Genomic DNA, 24209 nt, shown 5'->3' with positions numbered 1-24209 from the left:
CCATTGTGACCACTTCTACCTGGCCTGCCTCCCTAACTAACTGCCATCCGCTGACCTCTCTTCTCCAGAACAAATGCTTTTACTTATGCTACTGAGTACTCTGCAACTGTGGCCTTTCTTGGAGGCAAAGAACAGAAACCTGCCTGCTCTTTTTGCCTTCTGACCTTGCAGTGTGGCCCCTACATCCTCTGAAACCTTTCTTACTAACATTTAATACTCAGCCCCTGAGTTGGGGAGGAAGGCTGCGGTGTGGCCCACACAAGGCCAAGAGCTTCCCTGGAGTTGAAGGTGTTAGAAACATAGCTATCTGGAACAGCATTTCTCCGGGGTGGGCCTTGGCCCACTGCCCCCTGTGCACTGGGGTATGTATAAAAAGCAGGGTCCAGAAACCTACTCAGACTTTCTGGATTTGAATCTCAGATGCGTGGAGCCTGGAGATCTGCATTTTAACTCTTCCCGGCTATTCTCGGGGCCTAGGGTGAAAGCCACTGCTCTAGATCCTTGGAGGATGGCCTCAGAGCCAGGGTGGGGCTTGGGCAGGGAACTGTGTCAGTTATGGAGGTAGAGAGTGGCAGAGCCACTATGGGAGCAGAGAGGCCCAGATGGGGTCAGATAGGTGATGATGTCCTTGACAGTTCTGTGTGACACTCTGTTGAGTTCTTACTTAGGGCCTGTGTGCAGGTTGTGCCAAGGTTTGTGATATCCACCATGGTTTGGGGTTATGGTTAGTCTCTGAATTAGCATTTGAATCTGCTTACATGAATTTAATCAAAATGTGTGGTCTGCATATGTCAGCCTATGCTCTATGTCTATGTGTCAACTGTCAGTATGTCAGCCTGTCTGCTTGTGTTTTCACATCTTTATCTCCCATGTCTTGAGTCATTTATCCACTCTGGTGTGTATGTGTGTGCATACTTGTGTGTGTGTGTGTGTGTGTGTGTGTGTGCATTTGTGTCCCTGAGCAGGCCTGGGTCCCTCTGGACCATAACCCAACCTCCATGGGGGCTCTGGAAGGTCAGGGTTTGGAGGGAACTTGTTCCAAGCCTGGTGGGGATGGGGCAGGTGATACTGGGGTGGGGCAGGGTGGGGGGTGGGGGCAAGAGTGTGTGCTAAGGGCCTAGCACCACCATTTCCCTGGGCGGGCGAGTCTCAACAGCAGGCAGACAGGTGAGGCTGACCTGACAAGTTCTAGAGGCCAGGGGCAATGGGGCGGAGCATGGCTCTGACTTAGGGTGGCAACAGGTTGGGGGCCCTGGCACATTCAGGGCCGGTAGGCAGGCAGACGGTGGTTCTACTGGTGTCTCTCCTACTACAGCCAACCCTAGGGTGCAGGCCATGGAGCCTGCGGGAGGGTGAGGACAGCCAGGTGGGCAGGCATGTTTGGAAGCCTAGGGCCGGGGGACTTGGGAGCCCAGGGCATGGCAGGACCCCTGAGGGGCCGGGTGGAGGAGCTAAAGAGGCCATGGTGGCGGGAGGCCTCACCATTGGTACTCCAGCACAGTGAGGCTGCTAGGCTGGCAGCTGATGCCCTCCTGGAGCGGGGCAAAGCTGCCTACCTGCAGGTCATCTCTGAGGAGCGGGAGCTGCCCTTCCTGAGTGCTCTGGATGTGGACTACATGACCAGCCATGTGCATGGGAGCCCTGAGCTCAATGAGGCCCAGGGATTGGACGGCTCAGGGCCTGACCGCCTCAGCCTGCTCTCTGAAGTCACTTCAGGCACTTACTTTCCCATGGCCTCCGACATAGAGCCCCCGGACCTGGACTTGGGCTGGCCTGAGGTTCCACAGGCCACGGGCTTCAGCCCCACCCAGGCTGTTGTCCACTTCCAGCGGGACAAGGCCAAGAACATCAAGGACCTTCTGCGTTTTCTCTTCAGCCAGGCCCGCACGGTAAGGACTTTATCTCTTCAAGCATTCATTTCACAGATGTGGAAACTGAAGCCCATGGAGGGAAGGGGACCAACCCAAGGCCATACAGCAGTTTAGCGGCAGCATTGGGAGTAGAACCTCTGCCCTGGAGGGTAGGTGTGTATTTTATTTACCTTGGTAACCCCTTGACACTCAAGAACATTAGTCTACAAACACCACAGAAATGCATGCAAAATTGTGCATATGGCAGGGAAGGATCTTCAGTATCTTTCTTGGGAGAGGGTCCATGGCCTTCATGAGATTCTCAAAAAGGTTTATGATCCCAGACTAAGAACTCCAACCTTGGTGAACATTTGAGTCACTTCCTTGACTTGCAGGGGAGGAAACTGAGGCCAGAGAGAGGCTAGAACTTGCTCAGGTATGTCCAGTCAGTAGGTGAAATAGAGCTCAGGGGGAGAGAAAAGGGGCCCTGACTCAGGGCTGGGCGCATGTTCGGCCCTGCCTCCTGGTGCATGTTCCCAGCCGCACCTCACCCCTTGCCTACTGCATCTCCAGCTGGGCCTGAAGCAGGAAAAGGGCACTGGTGCCTGGGCTCAGCATGGCATTTGAGGGCTGGGCTTTTAGTTTTGCACCAAAAGGGAAGGGGAATGAAGGCTTCTGGGCTCAAGGATGGGGAGTAGGGGCTCAGGAGAAAGAGACGCAGGAGAGCTGGTACAGGTGGTCAGTACCTGGGAAGTCTCCAGCCACAGACTAACACAGCTCTGTTCCTGAACCCTGATCTCTGACTCAAGAGGCAGGGTATGGATCAGATGACCCCAGGAAGGATTTGAGGTGAGTTAGACTCAGTGTCTTTGTCTGGGAGAGCAACCCAGAGGGTGCCTGCTGCAGAGATCAGGAGCCAGCATGCTGCGATCTCACGGGTACCTCCAGAGCCTCCCTGGTAAACCTGCCTGTGCCCCAGGCAGGGGAGGGCCAGGCCTGATTGGCACTGGGAATGCGGTTATTAGTGAGGTGGCTGCTGTCATCACTCCTGCCCCTTTGATGTTTCCTGCCTGACCTTGTTCCCCCTGTTCCTGGCCAGGCCTGTGCCAAGGAATAGGGCATCCTCCACTATACTATACCTGCACTTTGCCTCCTTATTCCCATCTAGACCCCACCACCACCCCCTGGGCCAGGAGCCATGCTTCCACTCTGGGCTGCCACTGACTCTCAGAGTGACCTTGGGAAGTACTTCCTTTTCCTGTGAGCCAATATCCTTGTTTGTTAAGCAGGCAGGAGGAAAGGAACATTTATTGAGTGCCTGTCATGTGTTGAGTATTTTCACATCTAATCACAGAATGAGGACATATAGGTATCATTGTCCTCATTTAACAGATGAAGAGATTGAGGCCTGCAGAGGTAAAGCCACTCACCCTGGGCCACATCACTAGGAAGTAGCAGAGTGCAGATTCGAACCCCATTCTGTCTGGCTCCAGAACTGGAGTGCTTTGCCTTGTACCTCTTGCCTCTCAGCCTGGATAAGGAGAGGCGGTTCTTTTTTTTTTTTTTTTTTTTTAATTTAATTTATTTATGATAGTCACGGAGAGAGAGAGAGAGGGGGGCAGAGACACAGGCAGAGGGAGAAGCAGGCTCCATGCACCGGGAGCCCGACGTGGGATTCGATCCCGGGTCTCCAGGATCGCGCCCTGGGCCAAAGGCAGGCGCCAAACCGCTGCGCCACCCAGGGATCCCAGGAGAGGCGGTTCTTACAGCACATATATGCAAGGGAAAGAAGGAGCAGTTGGGGGCTTGACAGTGGGAGGAGTTTTTCAGGGCTTCTCTGAGGCAGCCCATTATATGAGGAGACCACAAGCCCCAGCCCCACAACTGAGCAGAAAACTGGGTTCCACCTGTCGTGGATGGAAGTGAGGGAGTCTGTGGGTATAAGATACCACACCAGACCTCTGCAGCTTCACAGGGAAACTGAGGCAGGTCTAGCAGAGGGTTTGAGGATCCCAATAACTGGCTTGTAGCTCCAATTCTTGAGGAAGGAACCTCTGACAGAGTAGGACTGGAACTAGTGGGAGAGTATGAGGGCCTGCGCTGGGAATCGGGGTCTGGCTTCTGCTCTGACTCCCTTCCCACCCTGGGCCTCAGTCTATCCACAGATATCTTTGAGAAGCTCGTGACAGATAAACACTCTGTCCTCAAAAATATGCACACTGAAACTTTCAAACATATCCTGGGTGTTCAAGACAGTGGAATCTCCCTGTGTCTAAATTAAGAACCCCTGAGCTAGGTTATTGCTAAAAGCCCTTCCAGTCCAGATGTTCTCATAGGCTCCAGCCTTCTGATTTTAAGCCCAGGTCTCTTTTCCTGGGACCCCAGCTCCTACCCCTGGGCAATGTCCCGGGCAGGGCTGAGTTTCCCCTACGTCCCCCAGGTGATAGCTGTGGTGATGGATGTATTCACTGACATGGAGCTTCTGTGTGACCTCATGGAGGCCTCGAGCCGGCGTGGTGTCCCCGTCTACCTGCTTCTGGCTCAGGAGCACCTAAGGCACTTCCTGGAGATGTGCTACAAGATGGACCTCAATGGGGGACACCTGCCGGTTAGTGAGGGACGGGGCAGTAACAAGGGAGTGGGGCGGGGATCAGGGAGGGCAGAAGAGTCAGGTGCCCAGGAAGCATTGGGGGTCGATGGGAGTGGGCAGCTGAGTTCCTTTAGCTGTTTAACAAAGTTAGAGACTGCATGGGATTTGGACATGGCTTGAGCCCCATTCTCTCAAGGTCACCACCCAACTTCCCTTTCTCCTTGGCCCAGAATATGCGTGTGCGGAGCACGTGTGGGGACACGTACTGCAGCAAGGCAGGCCGCCGCTTCACAGGGCAAGCCCTGGAGAAGTTTGTTGTCATCGACTGCGAGCAGGTGGTGGCAGGCAACTACAGGTGAGCATGTGGGACAAGGGGCTGCCACCAGCTGGTGAGGGCACCTGGGATCTGGCAGCTTGAACTTGCCTCCATCCACCCATCCCTTCCAACAGGGACTGAGCACCTGCCACGTGCCAGGCACTGTGCAGGGCTCAAGGGATAGTGTGGGAAACAAGACAGCCCCAGGCAGGGCCCTGGAGGAGTTCTGTGGAAGGATTGCTTTAATGCCTTTGGCATAGAAAATGCCTATGGCACCTGAGAACTTGAGGGACTTTGGGGAATCTTGCCCCCGGTCCACTTTATAGATGAGCAAGTTGAAGCCCTGAGATGGGAAACCATGGACCCAAGTCCTCTGAGCTGAGCTTGGACAAGCACAGACTCTGAAGTCAGGGCTCTCCACTGCCCCCCCCCCCCCACCCCGCACCCCCCTCACTTGGGTCCTCATGGTGGTGGAGTTGTCTTGGTATGCTCCCGTGGTTGTGACCTCTGAATAGCCCCAGGGTCCTGCACTTTGCCTTCTGACCCTGACCCTCTGCCCCCAGCTTCACCTGGCTTTGCAGCCAGGCCCACACTAGCATGGTGCTGCAGCTAAGGGGCCGCATCGTGGAAGACTTTGACCGGGAGTTCCGCTGTCTGTATGCCGAGTCTCGGCCTGTGGAGGGCTTCTGTGGTGGTGAGGATCTTGTATCTCCTAGGGTACTGTGTCCTCCTCCAGTGGCCTTGGGATTTGGGCCCGGTGTGCCAAGCCCCCCCTCATCCTCACCCTCCAGCATCAGCCTCAGCAGCATCAAACGCTCACCTCTAATGGGCCACTCTTCTTATCTCGCTCCACCAGGTGGTAGTGGCCTCAGTGATACGGGTAGGGGGTCCTCATCCCTGAACCCTGCCCGCCTTGAGGCCAGTGGCCAGACCTCTCTGCAACGCCAGCTGTCAGACCCGAAGCATGCCTCCCTACTGGGGCCCTACAGATCCAATCTAGGCAAGCTGGGGGCATCCCCATGGTCACAGTCCTCTCCTGCCCTCAACCACAATGGTCACAGCCCCTTGACCCTAGCAGTGGGGTCACCTCTGCTTGCTCGCCAACGCCCTCTCCTCCCCTTCCCCCAGGGTGTTGCCACCCTGTCCCGGGTCCCAGAGAATGGGCTTCTGGGAAGCCAGGAGTCTAACCCCCAACGAGATCGCTGGGTACCTAGCACAACCCTGGAGACAGTGCAGGAGAAGAAGGTGTCTTTGAGTCAGAGCCATAGCCAATTGGATCTCCTTGTCCCCTTCCCCAGAGCCAGAGAAGCTGGAGACCCTGATTCTGGGGTTAACCCCAACTCAGACTCCCTCTGGCCTAGAGAGCAGGCCCCAGAGGACAGGAGGTTGTCCCCAAACCAGAGACACAACCAGCTGGATCTCCTGCCCCAGTCCCAGGGTGCTGGGAGTATCTCTGAGTCAGGTTCCCCCAGACCTGGCAATCAAACTCCAGAGGATAAGAGGCTGTCCTCAAAGCACAGTCATGGCCAAATGGACCTCCTGGTACAGTACCCCAAGGCTGGGGGCTCCAGAGCATCCCCTGGAGCCAACTCCTCAGCTAGGGCTGGCAAGCAGGGTCAAGATGAGCAACGACGGACCCTGGGCCACAGCCAGCTGGACCTCATCACAAAGTTTGGCCCATTCCGAGGCGAGGGGCCTGGGCCCAGTGGTCTCCCCATACCAAGTCCTGCTCGAAAGGCTGGAGTAGGCTCTGGGGATGAGAAGCGGCTGACCTTGGGCCACAGCAAGCTGGACCTCATCACCAAGTATCATCAGTTGCAGGGCACTAGGCAAAGACCTGAGCCTGGCCTCCCTGAGGGCCCCACAGGTGGACATCACAATGGCAGTAACAATGGCCCATTTGGGGATGAGAAGCGGCTGACCTTGGGCCACAGCAAGCTGGACCTCATCACCAAGTATCATCAGTTGCAGGGCACTAGGCAAAGACCTGAGCCTGGCCTCCCTGAGGGCCCCACAGGTGGACATCACAATGGCAGTAACAATGGCCCATTTGGGGATGAGAAGCGGCTGACCCTGGGCCACAGCAAACTGGACCTCATCACTAAGTACAACAAATCCAAGTTCAAGCTGCTCCGAAGCCGCTTTGAGTCCTAGTCCTGCTCCCAGCAGGGACATATCCTTCTTCCATCTACTTGGACTTTAGGTTTACTGAGGTTCCAGACTCTAGGGTGTTCAAACAGGGGCTGCATGGGGAGCATTTAGTGTCTAGAAGCCCATATTAGACATTCATGGGGCTCAGGAGTCTTGCTTATGAACACACCTGCACACACACACACACACACACACACACACACACAGATGGAACCCACAATATTTACCATTTGCCACTGCTGGGCACTTCACACTGGCTAATTCTCATTCTTCGTCCTCACAACCTCTTACAAGATAGACCTCTATTAGGTAGACATTTCTAAGGTCACAGGTATTATATTTTCTATTTTATAAATGTGGAAGCTGAGGCCCAGAGAGTTTGATGACTTGCTTGGGATCAAATCCAAGTCAATGGCAGAGCCAGGGCCCAAACCCATGTCTTTGACTCTTAAGATTGTGTTTTTGCACACCATTGTCAACAGTTCACATGTCCCCATGTACACAAAATACACCACAGAGATGCCCCAAATGCCTACACAATACACTGACAGGGTTCACACTCACAGACACACACTAAGTACACAAAGGTCCATGTGATAACACTCAGAATTCTAGTTATACTCAATAAATGTTATATGACTAAATGAATGGCTACACAACATATATGCATTCAGTGCACACTGAAGAACCCTCAGGATCCACAAACAATAAATATGTATATAACCACACACATAAACACAGAGGCATGCACACACCAACCAGTGTCTTCTTTGATCTTAGCTGTGTACCTGGCCCTGTACTGAGCACACCACAGGACTGATAAGTGAATCAGGCGCAGTCCCTGGGAGACACGGATTAAAAGCATAAACCAAGTCAAGATAGAACTGTATCTCAACAGAGGCTAATCAGTGACAGGGTGGTAGAGAAGGGCAGAGAGTGGTGGTGGTGGTGGAGTGGTGAGCAGTTTCAAAGTGGTGAGCAGCTTTTGAGGCAGGCCTTGAAGTATGGGGAGGATTGGACAGATGAAGAAGAGGAATTCCTGGCATATGGAAGCAGATGAAGAGAGGCCAGGGAGAGGACTGGAGGAGGGGATCTGAGATGAACTGGGGATGATGTAGAGGGCATGGATACTCAGACTCTGACACGTGCACATGCATGCGTGCACACGCACACACACTCATCATCATTTTGCTGAGTGTCCCTAGAAGCACAGGCTCTGACAGGTTGTATGTTCTTTTCCTGAGCTCATCACCTGCCTGGGACAATCTACACGGTACAAATCAATAAAAGCAGACATGCTGTGACCTAGCAGCAGCCTGGTGTGTGCTGAAAAAGGTGGAGTTTTGAAGCTGCATGTTGAGGGCGGAGAAAAGGCACCATTTGGTCCAATTATGGAGGGCTCCCTGAGGGAGAGTGGATGGCTGCTGAAGGGCTAGGGGGAGGACAAGGGCTCCAGGACCCCTCTATCTTCATTGTAACTTTTTTAAAAAGTTTTTTAAAAACTTATTTATTAATGAGAGACACACACACAGAGAAAGGCAGAGACACAGGCAGAGGGAGAAGCAGGCTCCATGCAGGGACTCGATCCATCCGGGGTCTCCGGGATCACACCCCGGGCTGAAGGCGGCGCTAAACCGCTAAGCCACAGGGGCTGCCCCATTGTGACTTTCTAAGAGGCCCAGGGGCATTTTGTGGATACAAAATGTAGATCAAGTTCATCTCATCGATGAGAGCAGGTCCCTTGACTGCCACCATTTATCTTGGGGGCAGAAAGTGGTGCATGTGATCAAGCACATGCAAGGGGCAACACACCATTGTCCATCTGGCCTCTCCCTAAGACCCGGTTTCATCCGTCCTCCCCTCTCTTCAATACCTTCTTCAGCCTGGTTTCTTCTACTTCACTGGCCACGCCTCCTCTCCAGCCTTTGTCTTGGTCTCATTTCTCCCCACTAGACACCTCCACGGGTGACCTCGTCCACCCCAGGCTTCGGCCCCAAATATCAGCCCTTTACTGTCCCCTGGGCTCTAGATCTGGCCTCGACGTCTGTCTCGCACCTCACACTAGGCACGTCACCTTCCTCACCCCTGCCCTTCCTCTTAGCCTTTACTTCAACAGATACCTCCATCATCCACTCGTCAGGTATCTGCCGGGCATCCCTGGCTCCTCCTCTCTTACGCCTCGCATCCAACCAGCCACAGGTCTCGGTCAGTTGTATCTCCGAAAAAGCTCCCGAATGAATGAACGAATGAACCGCGGGATGGATGAATGAAGAGCGTGCTTGGGGCGGGGCCGAGGTGGGGTCCCGACCCGACCGCTCGAGACCTTCGAGTCCTCCTAGGGGGTGGGGCTACGGTGGCCGCCTGCGTGGCCGGGGCGCCGAGCTCTCCCGGAAGTCTCCCTGGGCGGAGGCGGAAACGGAAACCTGCTCAGGACCGAGCCGAAGCTGTAGCCGCGTGCGGGGGCTGCGTCGGCTGGCGAGCTGGTGTGGAGGGACGCCGGAAGGGACGGGTCCCGGCTCCCCGCGTCGCGAGTGGTAGGGGCCGGAGGATTCGGGGCTACAGAGCCCAGAAGGGCCCAGTGGGCGGGACCCGAGGTTTGAGGGGCCCAGAGGGGCGTGGTCGCAGCGGGGCCGAAGGGGCCGAGGCCGGGGAACCCGGATCCGGGGCCGGGAGAGGATCCGCAGCCCCTTAGGCCTCATGGCGGTCCGAGCGTCTTTCGAGAACAACTGTGAGATCGGCTGCTTTGCCAAACTCACCAACACCTACTGCCTAGTGGCCATCGGAGGGTCAGAGAACTTCTACAGGTGCGACGGGAGCGCCGGGACCCGCGCGCGGGCCAGCGGGGTGGCTGGATGGGAGGGAGGTTGCTGGGAGTCGGGGGCTCTGGCAGAGTGCGGGCTCACGCCCCCCAGCCCCGTGACCGCTGAGTCCATGTCCCCACAGTGTGTTCGAGGGTGAGCTCGCCGATACCATCCCCGTGGTGCACGCGTCCATTGCCGGCTGCCGCATCATCGGGCGCATGTGTGTGGGTAAGCCGACTGGAGCCTACGAGAGTCTTTATTGTAGCCTCGGAGGGGACCCCGAGTGACCCTTTGATTTCCAGGTTTTCATTCACTATCTCCAGATAGTGACTAGAGAATCCCCCAGACCTGGGCCAGACGCAGTTTAAGTGTTAGCAGATGAGGGACCATCACTGGAGATGGCTTCTGGATCATAGAATAACATTAAGTGTTTTCACTCTTACACTTGATTTCTCTCCTTCTTCACGAAGACCCTGGCAGGTAGGCATTATTGCCTAATCTGATTAATGATGAAGCTAAGATTCAAAGAACCCAAGTGACTCACCAGGTTCCACACCTAGTTTGAGGGAACACTGAAATGTCATTTCTCCCTTGCCATTGACTCTGGGCAAGTTGCTTCCTCTTTCTGAGGATCCAGTTCTGCAACTACAAAATGACAAGCTAAAATTCTGGGTCATCCTAGAATTTCAGCTATCCATTTAAATCTTAAATTCTCATTACCGTTTCTCTGAGTGGCATCCCTATCCTATTCCCCACAGTCTCATCACTGTTGACTCTGGCCTTTGGTCCTTTCTTTGAGCTGGATCAGTCTCACTGTCTCTCCTTATTTCCTTATTGTCACCTGTCACTCCTTCTGGCTAGTTCTGCTCATTGCGGGGTCATATAAGTTTGTTTTTATTTTTTATCAAAGCCTGATGACCTTTGCCTCTGAGTAACACTCTGGTCCCTTATCATGACCTTTGGACTTTCTGCTTGGTGGGTTTTTTTTGTTTTTTTTTTTTTTGTTTTGTTTTTTTTTAAATGATGTGTGTAACTGAGAGTTCAAAAGTTCAGAGTTATGTTCTTGCAGAGGTAGGCAGAGGTTTAGTTATTGTCACAATATAACTGTAGTTCTTTTTTTTTTTTTTAAGATTTTATTTGAGTGAAAGAGCACAGGAGTGCGGAGGGTCAGAAGGAGAAGCAGACTCCTTGCTGAGCCAGGAGCCCAATGTGGGGCTCCATCCCAGGATTCTGAGATCATGACCCAAGCCTAAGGCATTTGCCTAACTTCCTGAGCCACCCAGGCACCCCTGTAGTTTGTTGTTCCTCCTCCTCCTCCTCCTCCTCCTCCTCCTTCTTCTTCTTCTTCTTCTTTCTTCTTCTTTCTTCTTCTTCTTCTTCTTCTTCTTCTTCTTCTTCTTCTTCTTCTTCTTCTTCTTCTTCTTCTTCTTTCTTCTTCTTTCTTCTTCTTCTTTCTTCTTCTTCTTCTTTTCTTTCTTCTTTCTTCTTTTTTTTTTTAATAAATTCCTGAGAGAGAGAGGCAGAGACAAAGGCAGAGGAAGAAGCAGGCTCCATGCAGTGAGCCCGACACGGGACTCGATCCCGGGTCTCCAGGATCAGGCCCTGGGCCGAAGGCAGCGCTAAATCGCTGAGCCACCTGGGCTGCCCAGTTTGTTCATTCTTATTGCACTTTGTAGAAGTATACCACAGTTATTCATCCATTGTGTTGACAGTTGGCATTTGGGTAGTTTTCAGTTCTATCCTGAATAGTGTTGCCAAATCTTTCAGTGACACATGGACATGTTTCCATTGGATATATAATACCTAGGAGAGGAATGGTTTGGTCACAGGGTATGTGAATATTCTGTATGGTAGGTGATATTAGATAATTATCTGAAGTGGTCGACCAATTTATACTCCTGTTGGTTGTTTGTATAGTTTTACCAACACTCAGTATTGGCATTCTTTTTAAAATTTTAGCCATTCTGGGAGGTATGTAGTGTTACTTGAATTTTTTTTTTTTTTTTTTAAGATTTTATTTATTTGTTCATGAGAGATACAGAGAGAGAGGCAGGACATAGGCAGATGGAGAAGGAGAAGCAGGCTCCCTCCGGGAAGCCTGATACAGACTCGATCCTGGGACCCTGGGATCACACTCTGAGCTAAAGGCAGACGCTCAACCACTGAGCCACCCAGGTGTCCCTCAGTTTTTAAGTAGCAAAGTATACAACCAATGCCAAGAATTTTTCTTGCTGGTCCTCGTTCCCCCTGGTTGATGATGGCAAAGTGGGTGGGGTATGGTGGGATAGATTCTTGGGCTCTCTCTGGCCTGCCCAGTGAAACTCCTGGTCCCCCTGGGTGTTGCATGGATCAATAGGTTGGTGGGCCGGGATCTGGGCCTAAAGCTCCTGGGAAAGCTAACTGGGCTGGATTGTATCTTCAGCCCCCAGAGTTCAGCAGGCATCATGTGTATTTGTGGTCCATCCTTGCCCCACCCCTAATTTGGATCTCTGTAGGGAATAGACATGGCCTTCTGGTGCCCAACAATACCACCGACCAGGAACTGCAGCACATTCGCAACTGTCTCCCAGACTCAGTGCAGATTCGGCGGGTGGAGGAGCGGCTCTCAGCCCTAGGCAATGTTACCACGTGCAACGACTATGTGGCCTTGGTCCACCCAGACCTGGACAGGGTAAGGTAGCCCGATTTGGCCCAGGATTCAGAGGTCCAGCCTAGTCAATGGTTAGTCACTGTTCTTGCCTATGAGGCAGGACTTAGGGGTGTCTTTTGTGGTTTGTCTTTATACTTGGGCTCTCGCATTTCAGGCACTCACTGGATAGTGATGATAGAGGCCTTCCATGGTGTGGTCAGTGCCAGAAAGAAGCTGAGGAGGGTATTAATCCTTCAGAATCAGGAAGATGGACCCATCCTATCCTGCAGCCAATGCCAGAGAGATAATTGACAGTTGAACTCTTGAGTGTGGGTTGAAGGGAAGAGAGTGATGTAGAGACCAGCCCCTGTGTACTCAGGGCATGCACAGATATTAGGGGGCTCTGTAGCTGGTCTCTACTCTGCTCCAAGCTATATTCCCTCCTTTTTCTGTGAGAAGCTTCCATATGCAGCTACCTAGCAGAGGAGTGAGGGGCTTAGGAAGTCAGGCCATGGGTGCTTCTGAGCATGGAGGGCCCTGGTTCCTTGACCTGCAAGTTCCGGGTCCTGAGTACCGTGCCTTTGGCTAACAGGAAACAGAAGAAATCCTGGCTGATGTGCTCAAGGTGGAAGTCTTTAGACAGACCGTGGCTGACCAGGTGCTAGTAGGCAGCTACTCTGTGTTCAGCAATCAGGGAGGGCTGGTACATCCCAAGACTTCAATTGAAGACCAAGACGAGCTGTCCTCTCTTCTTCAGGTTCCTCTTGTGGTAAGCATTCCTTTCTCTGACCTCTGTCTCCTGTTGAGATAGCTCCTTTGCCCAAGTGTTAAGGATCTGAGTTTTTTTTTTTTTTTAAAGTAAAGAACTTTATTTTTTTTAATTTTTATTTATTTATGATAGTCACAGAGAGAGAGAGAGAGGCAGAGACACAGGCAGAGGGAGAAGCAGGCTCCATGCACCGGGAGCCCGATGTGGGATTCGATCCCGGGTCTCCAGGATCGTGCCCTGGGCCAAAGGCAGGCGCCAAACCGCTGCGCCACCCAGGGATCCCCAAGGATCGGAGTTATTACCTGTCACAATTTGCAGTTGGGGCTGCAGGTCAGGGAGCAGGTTTTGGGGGAGAGTCCTCATGAGAGAGTGGCAAGACATTGGTTTTTGGTGCCATGATCCACACCGAGCCATCCCTTGGCAGGCAGGCACTGTGAACCGAGGCAGCGAGGTGATTGCCGCTGGGATGGTGGTGAATGACTGGTGTGCCTTCTGTGGCCTGGACACAACCAGCACAGAGCTGTCAGTGGTGGAGAGTGTCTTCAAGCTGAACGAAGCCCAGCCAAGCACCATCGCTACCAGCATGCGGGATTCCCTCATTGACAGGTGTGTGGGCCTCTCTTCTGCCTTTTGAGGGTAGGGGAAGGAGATGCCACCCGGAATGGGAGCCACAGTGCATTCATACTGGTAGGTTTTCCTCCTATGGGAGGGCCCACCCGCACACTACTGAGCAGTCACCGGGTACGGTCAGCAAGCACCGCCAGAAAATCTGGTCATCCTCAGCTTTGAAGATTCAGCTTAATGTCCCCTCTCTGGGCAGAGCTTCCCTTTGGGCCATCTTATTTTCTCACCACATTGTTTTGTAGTTTGTGTCTGCTTGTGTGTCTTGTCCCCAGCCGGCAGCCCAGAGCCTGTGACAGAAAGGGGCTGTTTACAGAGGAAAGGAGGGGTCCCTGAGGGACTTGTTGGGGGTGGGGATTGCATCAAAATCACAATCATCTGGATTTTTGTGGGTTAAGGAAAAGTGGGTTCTTCAGCCCTAACCCTGGAGAGTCAGGTGTGAGGCTCTGGAATCTCTTTCTCCTTTAGAGGAGCAGCAGATGTGGATATTCACCCTTCCCATTGAAGATTCTATTCTTGTCAAGGCATGCCACACCCGAGGATCAAGGGAGTCTTTATGAGGATAGAAACCCCATAGTAGAGCAAGTACCCAGTAACAGACCCTGTACTTACCCACAGGCAAAATTACTGTTCTTCATTCATTTATTTACCTAATGTGCACTGAGCCCTGTTCCCTAAGTGGCTCAGGAAGCTCCATTGAGACACTCTGGTATCCTGGAAGGTTTTGTGGAGGACAGATCATTTAGTCTGGGCCTTGGGGGAATACAGTCTTGGCCTGTATTTGAATACGCAGAGATGCAGTGGGGAGGCCCTTCAGACAGACCCTGAGATGGGAAAGTCTAGGGAGTTTGAAGGGGAAAGGTTGTACTGTTGTAGTGGCAAAGACCCTGAATGCCCGCATCAAGAAGTTTTGACTGTAGGGCTGTGATTTTGACCTTTAGACTATGTTGCAATACTTGTTAACGTAGATTCCTGGCATCTCTCCTCACTTAGTGATTGCCTAGGTCTGGAGTGAGACCCAGCCATGTGTGGTTTATTTTAATAAGTTTCTCTGGGTGATTCTGATGGGGAATCAGAATTGGGAGAGCAGTTGAAAGGGTCTGAATAGGAAAGCGGTACCAGTAGTTTTTTCATTTGTTCAGTAACTTTGTTTTGAACATCTGTACCAGGCACGATGTTATGATAAGTAAAATATACCCTCCCTGTCCTTGTGGAATATAGCTTGCAATGACAGTTTGTACACAGTCATTTAATTAAATAACAAACAAAAAACCTCTTAGCAGGCTAAGAACAGAAAAATTTCTGCAACATATTTGGTACCTCCTAAAAAACTATAGCAAATGTCATATTTAATGGTGAAGCTTCAGAAACTGCTCTTAAAGTCAGGCAGAACTGCCCACAGTCCCCAGCACAGGTCAGCATTCTGGTGTCCTAGCTCATGCAGTTAGATAAGGTAAAGAACTGCGTACTGGAAAAGAAGAGCCAAAACTCACTGGCCTCCTTTGGTTTTGAACCCATTGATTTGAGAGCTCACAATGACTGGGTCGGATAGGTGATTAGAAATACATACTCTTTTATAATTGTACACATAATTACTGCCTCCAGGAAGAATGTCCTGGTCCCATTCCTGCCACTGGGGGATTTGTGGTCTGGGCATGTCCCTTCTCTTTTGAATCCCCTTACTGCCTCCTCTGATGTTTGTTGGACTTGACCTGAGGTTCTGGTTTATGATCAGTAAGTTTGATTAAATTACTGAATTGAGTGGGGAAGGAGTTACTTTTAGTTTTTAAGTACTGAGAGCTCTACACTGGATTGTAACTCAAGGAAGCAGCGTAATCTGGGGCTCTGAGTGTGGCTCTTTGGGGCTGAGCTGGAACAAAGGGGTAAGGGTGGAGGCAAGCATCTTAAGAATAAAGGGTGAGGTGTGCTCTGAGAAGCACCTACTGACAATGTTCCTTCTTCTCTCTAGCCTCACCTGAGTCACCTTCCATGCTGTTCTGTGGGCTCGTGGCGCTGGACTTGGAATCCCTCTGTGCCCCACCCAATCTGTTTTGGATGCTGACAGGGAGTTGGCAGAGAGCTCACTGTGACTGAGTGGCTGGATGCCCAGCTCTTCACCTGTGCCCATCTCCTGAACCTACAGTTACTGTAAAAATCTGCCATATTGTGCTGTCAGGCCTTAAAGGCTCCTGACTGCTCTGTTTCCTGCACTACCCCCATTAAAGGGCAGCTGCCTCTGGCTATTCTTGAATGTGTTGTTTGGTCAACCCTCCTTCTGTAGCATTGTTCTGGGGGAAAGTAGGTAGGATGCACACACACCCTTCAGTTGCAGTCGCCCACCCTCCTTTCCCCACGATCAGGATGGGTGGCTCCCTCCCAGGGCAAGAAGAAGCACTCTCCACTGGAGTTCTCTCATTTTCCACAGAACTTCAGCCTCATACTTCTGGGCTTCAAGGGATGGGGATCTGTTCCAGCTCTCCTCTGGGCGGGATGAGGAACTGTAGGGAGTCTGGGGCACCGGGCTACACGGCAGTCTTGTCTTCTTGGGCCGAGATGGAGAGAGGTTGCCGGCCTGGCCGCCCGGTGCCCTGGACGTCCTCTGAACAACTTACTTCAGTAGCTCCAGTGGGTCTGGAGCCGGAAGCGCCCGGATGAGTCATTTGTGTCTCGGGGCGGGGCCCCCGGGACGGAGGAGCCGTGCTGGCTGGTGGCTGGTGGGCGGGGCCGGCGCGTGGTGAGGTCACACGTCAGGCGTTCCCGGCGGCGGCGGCGGGTTAGCGCAACACGGACCGACGCTGGGCGCGGCGCTGGGATACCGGGAGACCCGCGGCTCGGCGACGCGAGGTGAGGGACCGGACGGGGTGGGGCGGGGCGAATGGGTGGTGTGCGGCTGACCTGCACCTGACGACCTCTCTTTACAGACCATGGGCGCTCGGCTGAGCGGCGGCCAGGGCGCCCCGGAGCCGGTGCAACCCCAGCCCGAGCCCCAGCTCCAGCCCCAGCCCCAGCCCCAGCCCGGGGCGCCCGAGGCTCCTGAGCGGCCTCAGCCTGAGCCCGGTCCCTGGGGGCCGCTGGACGATGTGCGCTTCCTCATCGCCTGCACCTCCTGGTATTGACAAGCCGCCCTCCGCAATTCCTGCCTGCCGTCAACTGTCGTTCTGTCCGCCTCACCTGGCTCATCTCTGTGTCTCTTTCCACCCCCGGCGCCCAGGAGACCCTCGGAGAGTCGAGGAGGTCACGGAGAACCATAGGCCACTGGCTCGCCTCTAGCTCCCCCCAAATTTGTTCACTTCCCGGCCTGCACCCAAACTTTCGTGTTCACCCCCACTCCGCAGCTTCTTCAGTGGTCTGGGTCCTGGGGCAGCCCTCCCTGGCCCTGGCTTCCAGATCCAGGCCAGGACTCCTGGTAAGACCTCAAGACTGCCAACCTGACCTCCTCTGGTCTGTCCCTTATTGCTGAGAATGAAGCTTATGCTTTTGTCTTTAATTATGGCACCATGTGCCTTGGCTTCAGAGAACACCTAGTTACAGTGACCCTCCCCATACTCCTCCTAGGAGACGTTGCTCTGTCATCCTGGATCCCAGTGAGGCATTATCGCGCTGTGTTCCAGGAACCCCAGTAACTCTGGGGTCAGCCTTTTAGAGAGAGGAGATATCTGATCACTGACCTGGCAGATGAGAAGTGTGGGACAGAGTGTGTCCCAAAGCACCCTGTTCCCCTTTTCCCAGAAGCTTCTTAAGGCCACTCCCAGAACCTGATCCTTGTTTTCACATCCCAGAGAAACAACACACTCTGTATTTTTGTTTTATTTAGAAATGATTTAAAAAACATTATACAAAGGCTGATCAGTTTAAAATGTGACTGACACTGAAATGCTGTGATGTTCCCCAGGCCGAGGGGAAGCTGGACTCTGGGGTCCCCAGTGCTGTGCCCCTCTGTCTGTCTGCCCTGTCCTGGGGTGATGGACAAACAGATGACCACAAGACAGGAGAATCCGAGATTGGAAACCTCCAGGCTGAGCCCTCTCCGGGCCTGGCCCTGCATCCCTCACATCTGCAGCCTGCGCTGCCTGCCTCCATCTCCTGCTCTTTCTCAGCTGGCCTTGGTAGTACCAGGAGCCAGTGGGGAGCCTGGGGAGCCTAGAGCTTTCAAGAAGTGAGAGCACCAACCTGAGGAGTGGAGAGGGACTTAAAAGGGGAGAAAGGAGGCCAGGAAGAGATGGATAAAAGAGACCCTTCTGATCTCATCTTGGACCCTAGAGGCGTCCATAGGTGGGGACCCAAGGCCCAACCAGCCCACCCGATGGCCTGGGCGAGAAATAACCTCTCTGTGCTTTATTTGAGGGCACGGTGAGAGTTACCCTAGGCTTCCCAGGGCCTGCACGAGTTTCATGTGAGTGGACAGGTATGAGCTAATAAAGTGCTTTGCAAAGTATAAAACACTATACAAACCTATGAATCACTAATATCTCTGCAGTTGTTCCCCACCCGCCCCAGGGAGCCCGCCCTTGGCCAAAATGAGAAAAAACAGAAAGATGATGACAGGGAACACAGTGGACCCACAGAGGTGCCTCTGGGACAAGAGAGATTTTGCTCAAGACAGCTCCCAGGGCAACAGTAGTCCCTGTCTGCTACAGGTTAAGCCAACCCAAAACCCAGAGGCCACAGGGTAGGAGCAAGGTCCATGCAGACTCAGAGGGCCAGGATGGCATCTGAGGCTCCGCCAGCACCCTGAGGACTGATTCCTCCTTTTGGCTTTGGCAGAGGGCCAGTGGGCACCACTGAACCCATTGGTCTTGCCTAGGGCTTTTCAGAGGCAAAAAGGCTGCCTCCACCAGGTTGGAGAGAGGCAAGCTGAGCCCTAGGAATTTCTGCCAGAGACGGTGAAAGGTGGGCCCCAAGCACTGGGACTGCTACCAGTTGGGGTGCCCTTTGCAAAGAGCAGTGCAGGATGGGCCCAGTGAGCTAGGTCAAGCAAGGGCCAAGCTTGTATAAACACTGCTTCCAGGCTGAGATATTGAGTTGGCCTCAGGGTACCTGGGAGTTTGGGCTCTGAACACTTGAGAAGGCTGCCCTGGGCCCATTACCCCAAAGCCATGAGAATGTTGGTCTGGAGCCATTTCTGCCTAACCTACCTAGTCAGGTTGAGCCCCAGGCCATAAGCAACAGAGCTGGGGACTGGGGGAGTGGGGAGAGGGACAGGGGAGTGGAGGATGGTCACAACTCAAATCAGCCTCCAGAAATGGGGTCAGCTCTTGCCCAGCCCTTCAGCCTCATGAGCAGAATCCAGCTCCTGGGGTGTCTGGGCACTAGAGTGGCCTTAGCAGCACCTTGGTCCTTATCTCCTGGGGGAGGGCCAGCCATGCTGGCCTCATCACCAAGATAGTCACCTCTAATTCACCTAACGCCTCAAGCAGCCTTTGCAGAATGGGACTTTTAAAACAGTAGTGACAAGACATTTAAATATTCACGATGTGACTGCTGGGTCCTTGTCAGACCCAGCTGGGCCACAGCACTGCCTGCAACATGTGACCCTAAATCCTAGGTCTCAGAGGAGACCCTGATGTGTGGAGCAGGTTTCCTGAGGGATCTGCTGAATGCCAGCAGGGGAAACCCAGGCTTTTTGCCCACCATGTTGGCAGCAGGAGTCTTATAGCCTTGGAGGACAGTGGGGTGGGGGTAGGGGGACATCTGACCAGCAGGTGTTGGCAAAAGGGGACCAGGATTGGTGGCATCTCCCAGATGGGGCTGAGAGTGCTAGTGCTGGCTTCCACAGAAGGTGCTGGGTCCAGCCAGGAACGGAGCCGTGGTGCCTCATTGATATACCACAGGATTCAGTGACCACAGGGCCTCCTCCTGGCATGGTCCCTGCCTCCTAATGGGGCCTGGCCTATTCCCTCGGGTAGGGAGCAGTTTACCCAGGACAGAAGGCTGGCAGCTGGGTGCCAGACACCCACCCTGGGGCACAGCCACCATCACTCCCTGCCCCACGCTCAGCCTAGGCCAACATACCTACCACTTCAGCTGCATGACCCCTGGCCTAGGGCCCTGCTGGCCCAGGTGGGCAGTGGCCAGAGCTGTGCCTCAGACCCTGATGAGGAAGGGTCTGGCTGGCCAGACCGAGTGGACAGAGAGGGCTCTGGGCTGCTCACACCCACTCCTGGACTGGCCGCTTATAGTAGGTGACAGGCTGAGGGCCTGCCTTGTTCTTGAACTGGAAAATGGTGTAGACCAGCACCAGGATGCAGAGGGACAGGATGCAGGGGATGACCACGGCCACGGCATTCACAGAGCCTGGTACGTCGTTGATGGTCACCATGATGTCCACATCATCCTGGGGCAGCCGCCGCTCCTTCCGCCGCTCCACCTCCTTCTGGTTGCAGCCCATCCAATCACGAAGGATGTTGCGTGGGTAACCAGGCTCCACACTCAGTTTCTGGTTGTCAAACTTCCAGTAGTCCCGGCCCTTGTAGAAGTAGGTGTAATCTGCAGAAACATGGCCAGCATCACCACTCCCAGACACTTCCCTGCACCTACTCTGACCCATTGTGAGAGGGCTTAGGGTGCTATAGCAGCATGGGAGAAGGGCATCTCTCCTGCCCTGGAGTCACAAGAGGAACTCTGAAGGAGGATGGCCATATCAAGGGGTGGGAGCAGCATGTTGGAAGGCTTGAAGTTGGGAGGAGGAGAGTGCTTGGCACACTCTGCAAGAGTGTGGCAGGGTCACAGAGTTGCAGAGAGGTGTGCCCAGGACCTGGAGCAATCTAGCCTGTCATCTCAAAGGTGCTAAGAGGCCACTGAGGGCTTTATGTAGAATTGATAAGTCCCAATTTGTGCCTCCCTGCCTTAGCTTGGGATCACACTGTGCCTATACCATCCCCCACTGCTGCCCACACACGCAGGGGTGAGAGCAGCTCCCAAACTATGGCTTGGACAGCACTGCCTTCATAGTTCTAGGGCCTCAGTCCAGCTTCTGCTTGAGGCAAGGGAGGCAGGGAGCAAGGTTTCTCATTTTGCTGACAGCGGACACCACCTTGTCACAGTTATCATGGATTTTCTTTGGTTTGTCACACATTACAATACAGGTGCAGGGTGTCTGGGACCCTGCTGGGGAAGGGCCTAGAAAGAAAAGAGGTGGAGGGGCTGGGCAGGCTCCCAGCAACAGCCTTCAGGGCCCAGCCAGTCTACAGATAGCAAAGCAACTCACTCAGACTCTCCTATTGGACAGCTCCCCACCCTGGGACTTTGACTGGCCAAAGTCCTTGATGTCACCTGTCTCTGAGGCTCCCAGAAAGTGAGAACACGTGTGAAGCATCAGGTACACAGAAGACCCACCAAGTAGCAGCTCTGCCCCTGAGACTTCTGGCTTTCTTACCAGTGACATCTCCTTGGAAAGCCCTTCCCAACAATGCTCTCTAACACGCCCTCTCCCCTCTCACCGTCCCGCCCCAACAAGCTCTTCCACTGCACTCCCTTCCCTTAGAGCGTTTGTTGCCACCTTAGTTCTTTTCTGCCTCTAGACTAGGAGCCAGGGATGCAATGCAAGTGTTGTTCTCTGCTCCTTCCCCAGCTCTCCCACACAAGCTTGCTCTCAGTAATTACTGTGCAGTGAGTGAATGACTCCTGTTGTTCTACATAAAATAAAACACACCAACAAGATGATGTCAATGATAATAGCAGCTAAAACTCACGTGGCAGGGACCATGTACTAGGTGTTTGTCTAAGTGCTCTACTTAATTTATCTTATTTAATTCTTATAAATGCTGTCGAGATAGGTACTATTATTACCCCCCATCTGATAGATGAGGATGCTGGGAAAACTTAAGTGGTTTGCCCAAACTCCTAGTGAGTGGTGGAGGCGGGACGTGAAACCAGCCAGGCTCCAGAGTCTGTGCTTTTGACCAGATCAGGGGAAATGTATTTAACAAACATTCATGAACTCCCACTCTGCACCTGGCAACACCCAGCCCCTCTTCTGGAGAAGCTTGTAGTCTGGTGGGAAGCTCCCAGCCTAGCCTCCAGGAGGAACTTAGGAAATGTCTCATAAATAGAAAAAGGCTTCTCTCTCCATCTGCCTGCCCTAAAGCCTTATAAACAAGCACCTTTGAAAGCACCCATATCCATCATTGCTTTTCAGATTTGATAACTCAAGGAACCCCTAGAGTACATCTGAGCACCACTACTTGAGAAACGCTGTCTGAAGGGGTGAAGTCAGTCTGTGAAAACATCTCTCAAATGTGAGTCACCCCTGCAGCTGAGAAGTGTGACTTGGTAGCTGGTAAGAGAATGAATTGACTGTGTGAACCTGGGTAGATATGAGGCAGTTGTCTTTAACATCAGGCACCTTTCTCAAAGATGCCCTGAGAGTATGCCCATGGGCCCTGTTGAGACCCACATAAAATCACACCACCCCCCAACACAGCCAGGTCCTTACGTACATCCTTCCTTGCTGATGAAAGCCCCTTGGGGAGCCTGTGGGATGCCCTTCCAAACAGTGATGGGCTTCGGGTAGCCAGGGTCTGTGGCCCGCCGCTCCTCGCTGTAGCGCCAGTACCGTTCACCTTTGAAAAAGTAGGTCTTCCCCACAGGTTCCCAGCGCAGAGCCGTATCAATGCCTTCTCGGGGCAGACAGCTCCCCAGTTCTCCCAGGCTGTGGGGATACCCCGGCTCCACCGTCACCTCCTTAAACACCCAGTACTTGTCACCTGTAGCCAAGAGAAGCCCAGGATCAGCTTTCCCTGGTCACCTAGCACCAGAGGTCATGGTTAGTGCCACATGTCCATTTTCTAGGACTGAAATCATTCATAGCCAGAGTGTCGGAAACAACTGAGGCCTGCTCCACAGCCTCTGTCTCCCACAGAGCAAGGAGGCAAGAAGCCAGAAGCCAGCCACCACAGATGCTGGGCAACTGGCCTCCTGCTGCCCAGCCTCCGTGCCCCACCCCACTGTTCGCTCATGTGACTTGTCCTCTCTGGGGTATCCTCAGCCACTGCGGTGGCTTCACACATATTAGTACTCCCCAACCTTCCATCAGTGACACCCAGCTCTGAGGGCTCACAGCCACTTCCACCAGACCTGAGCCCCACACCCAGGATCCCTGATCCCAAGCACACCAGCCTCTGAGCATTTCCACATTGGCTTCCTAGAATTCCTCATCACCTCCACAGGGAGGTGTGCTACTTCTCTCATCACCTTTCTGCCTCCTGGTCCCCAATGAGAAGCCCTGGCCTCACCTTTGACTCTTTCTTTCCTTCTCTTCTCAGTGTTCAGCCTCTCATGACGTCTTTTGCATCTTAACTGTCCCCACTCTGGCCTCACTGGTCTTCCCCAGTGTGGGCCTTGTCAACTTGCTCCCCTCCTGTGCAGCAGCTGACTCAGAAATGGCCTCCCCACCTCTGCCCTCTGGCTCTCCACTGCTCAGAAACATCTAGTGGGTCAAGACTGCATTCTGGCCTAGAAACCAAGACTCCTCAGGATGCTCCCCAACTTTCCTTTCCAGGCCACTGCTCACCACTCTCCAATATGGGGCTCCATGGCTGGTCAGTGGAACTTCTAAGCTCTTCCAATGTACATGCACATTCCCACACTACTCTGTTACCCAAGCTGTCCCTTCCCCTTGGATTGCTTTCTTCACATCTCAGTATCTGTATCTTACCCTTCTGAGGCTGGGCCCACCTCAAGATAATCAAAATGAAGCAACCTAGCACCAGATGGGCATGCCATACAAGCTAGCTCCTCAACCCCCTTCCCTGACCCCTTCAGCCTGTGACCTCCTCCCAACCAACTCTTACATAACTGCGGAGATGGCCTCCGATGGAGTACTGCATGGTCTTTAGGTGTCTGGACCATCCTCTGCTTCATGTGGGTGAGCCTCATTATCCCACCAGCTGGGCACACACAGACCCTTAGCAATCACTTTGTGACTCGATTCCCCCCAGACTGCGCTTCACCTGCCTGCACCTTCATCTGTCCTGTCAGAAGCCAGTGTCTCTGTTAGGGCTAAAGAGGTCCTTGGAGAGCATCTGCTTTTGACCCCACCCCTTCCAGTGTACAGATGGGGCAAGGAGGTCCCAAAAAAGTCAGGGAACTGTCCCAGGTCTCTCAGCACAGGCTGTATTACCTTTGAAGAAGACAAATCTTCCATCAGCCCTTTCATAGGCTGCATCTATCCGGGCAGGCAGGCCCTTCCAGAACTGCTCTATCTGCATCGGGTAGCCTTCTTGTACCCGGTTATTGCGCAGGCGCCAGAACCATCGATCCTGGGGATTAACAGGAGGAGAAAAAGGCATAGCAGGCCCTGCCTCAACCTAGTGATCTCTGCCCTGGGGCTCAAGCCTCAGTAACCCCAAAGCTTCCCGTGGGCCCAGCCTTGGAACCCTCTGTGATGTCTATCCATCTACTACTAGCTTCCAGTGCCCTGAGGAAGACAGGATGCCCATTAACTCTTTTCATATAAGCCTCCTGATGGCTCTGATGCCTGAG

At 53.3% G+C, this 24209-nt stretch overlaps 4 protein-coding genes and 1 long non-coding RNA gene across 7 annotated transcripts in view; 3 read left to right on the top strand and 2 right to left on the bottom strand.

The window, feature by feature from the left end:
- The first annotated feature begins 1090 nt into the window (after positions 1-1090).
- Positions 1091-8215, top strand: FAM83C (family with sequence similarity 83 member C). Of its 2 annotated transcripts, XM_049100560.1 has the most exons (5): positions 1091-1889; positions 4291-4458; positions 4671-4795; positions 5320-5450; positions 5613-8215. In XM_049100560.1, exons 1-5 carry the CDS (start codon positions 1377-1379, stop codon positions 6908-6910), a joined length of 2235 nt encoding a protein of 744 aa, XP_048956517.1. In that variant the 5' UTR covers positions 1091-1376; the 3' UTR covers positions 6911-8215. The 2 variants fall into 2 exon arrangements, with proteins under 2 accessions (XP_048956517.1, XP_025325612.1); XM_025469827.3 differs by having other exon boundaries at positions 5320-8215.
- Positions 8216-9154: 939 nt separating this feature from the next.
- EIF6 (eukaryotic translation initiation factor 6) lies at positions 9155-15978 on the top strand. Of its 2 annotated transcripts, none has more exons than XM_049100564.1 (6): positions 9155-9441; positions 9851-9936; positions 12204-12379; positions 12930-13106; positions 13531-13712; positions 15697-15978. In XM_049100564.1, the coding sequence occupies exons 1-6, from the start codon at positions 9170-9172 to the stop codon at positions 15704-15706; spliced, it is 903 nt and encodes a 300-aa protein (XP_048956521.1). In that variant the 5' UTR covers positions 9155-9169; the 3' UTR covers positions 15707-15978. The 2 variants fall into 2 exon arrangements, with proteins under 2 accessions (XP_048956521.1, XP_025325616.1); XM_025469831.3 differs by having other exon boundaries at positions 9247-9711.
- On the bottom strand, positions 13136-16429 carry LOC125753542 (uncharacterized). Its single transcript, XR_007405626.1, has 2 exons — positions 16047-16429; positions 13136-14017 (listed from the first exon to the last, which is right to left on the bottom strand). It is a non-coding gene; the product is annotated as an uncharacterized LOC125753542 (long non-coding RNA).
- A 25-nt stretch (positions 16430-16454) lies between these two features.
- Positions 16455-17584, top strand: MMP24OS (MMP24 opposite strand). The gene is made up of 2 exons (XM_025469832.3): positions 16455-16571; positions 16649-17584. Exon 2 carries the CDS (start codon positions 16652-16654, stop codon positions 16841-16843), a length of 192 nt encoding a protein of 63 aa, XP_025325617.1. The 5' UTR covers positions 16455-16571; positions 16649-16651; the 3' UTR covers positions 16844-17584.
- MMP24 (matrix metallopeptidase 24) overlaps positions 17520-24209 on the bottom strand; it is a 42681-nt gene continuing 35991 nt past the window's right edge. The window contains exons 7-9 of the mRNA XM_025469829.1: positions 23848-23986; positions 22166-22432; positions 17520-20213 (exon numbers count right to left, since the gene is read on the bottom strand). Of these exons, the coding sequence (XP_025325614.1) occupies positions 19876-20213; positions 22166-22432; positions 23848-23986 (744 nt within the window). The 3' untranslated portion in view covers positions 17520-19875. The remainder of the gene's footprint in view (positions 20214-22165; positions 22433-23847; positions 23987-24209) is intronic.

This window comes from Canis lupus, chromosome 24 (assembly GCF_003254725.2).
Source record: "Canis lupus dingo isolate Sandy chromosome 24, ASM325472v2, whole genome shotgun sequence".
NCBI classification, from domain to species: domain Eukaryota; kingdom Metazoa; phylum Chordata; class Mammalia; order Carnivora; family Canidae; genus Canis; species Canis lupus.
Note: the sequence above shows the minus strand (reverse complement) of the source record. Positions and strands in the feature narration are given on the sequence as shown.

What these genes read in the sequence shown, in the direction of transcription:
- FAM83C (XM_025469827.3), top strand. Translation starts at nt 1,377, where the DNA reads ATGTTTGGAAGCCTAGGGCCGGGGGACTTGGGAGCCCAGGGCATGGCA. An exon ending in TCAATGGGGGACACCTGCCG is followed by an intron (nt 4,459 to 4,670) that starts GTTAGTGAGGGA and finishes TCCTTGGCCCAG; the next exon opens with AATATGCGTGTGCGGAGCAC. An exon ending in GTGGTGGCAGGCAACTACAG is followed by an intron (nt 4,796 to 5,319) that starts GTGAGCATGTGG and finishes CTCTGCCCCCAG; the next exon opens with CTTCACCTGGCTTTGCAGCC.
- EIF6 (XM_049100564.1), top strand. Translation starts at nt 9,170, where the DNA reads ATGAATGAAGAGCGTGCTTGGGGCGGGGCCGAGGTGGGGTCCCGACCC. An exon ending in TCCACCCAGACCTGGACAGG is followed by an intron (nt 12,380 to 12,929) that starts GTAAGGTAGCCC and finishes TTTGGCTAACAG; the next exon opens with GAAACAGAAGAAATCCTGGC. An exon ending in TTCTTCAGGTTCCTCTTGTG is followed by an intron (nt 13,107 to 13,530) that starts GTAAGCATTCCT and finishes ATCCCTTGGCAG; the next exon opens with GCAGGCACTGTGAACCGAGG.
- MMP24OS (XM_025469832.3), top strand. Translation starts at nt 16,652, where the DNA reads ATGGGCGCTCGGCTGAGCGGCGGCCAGGGCGCCCCGGAGCCGGTGCAA.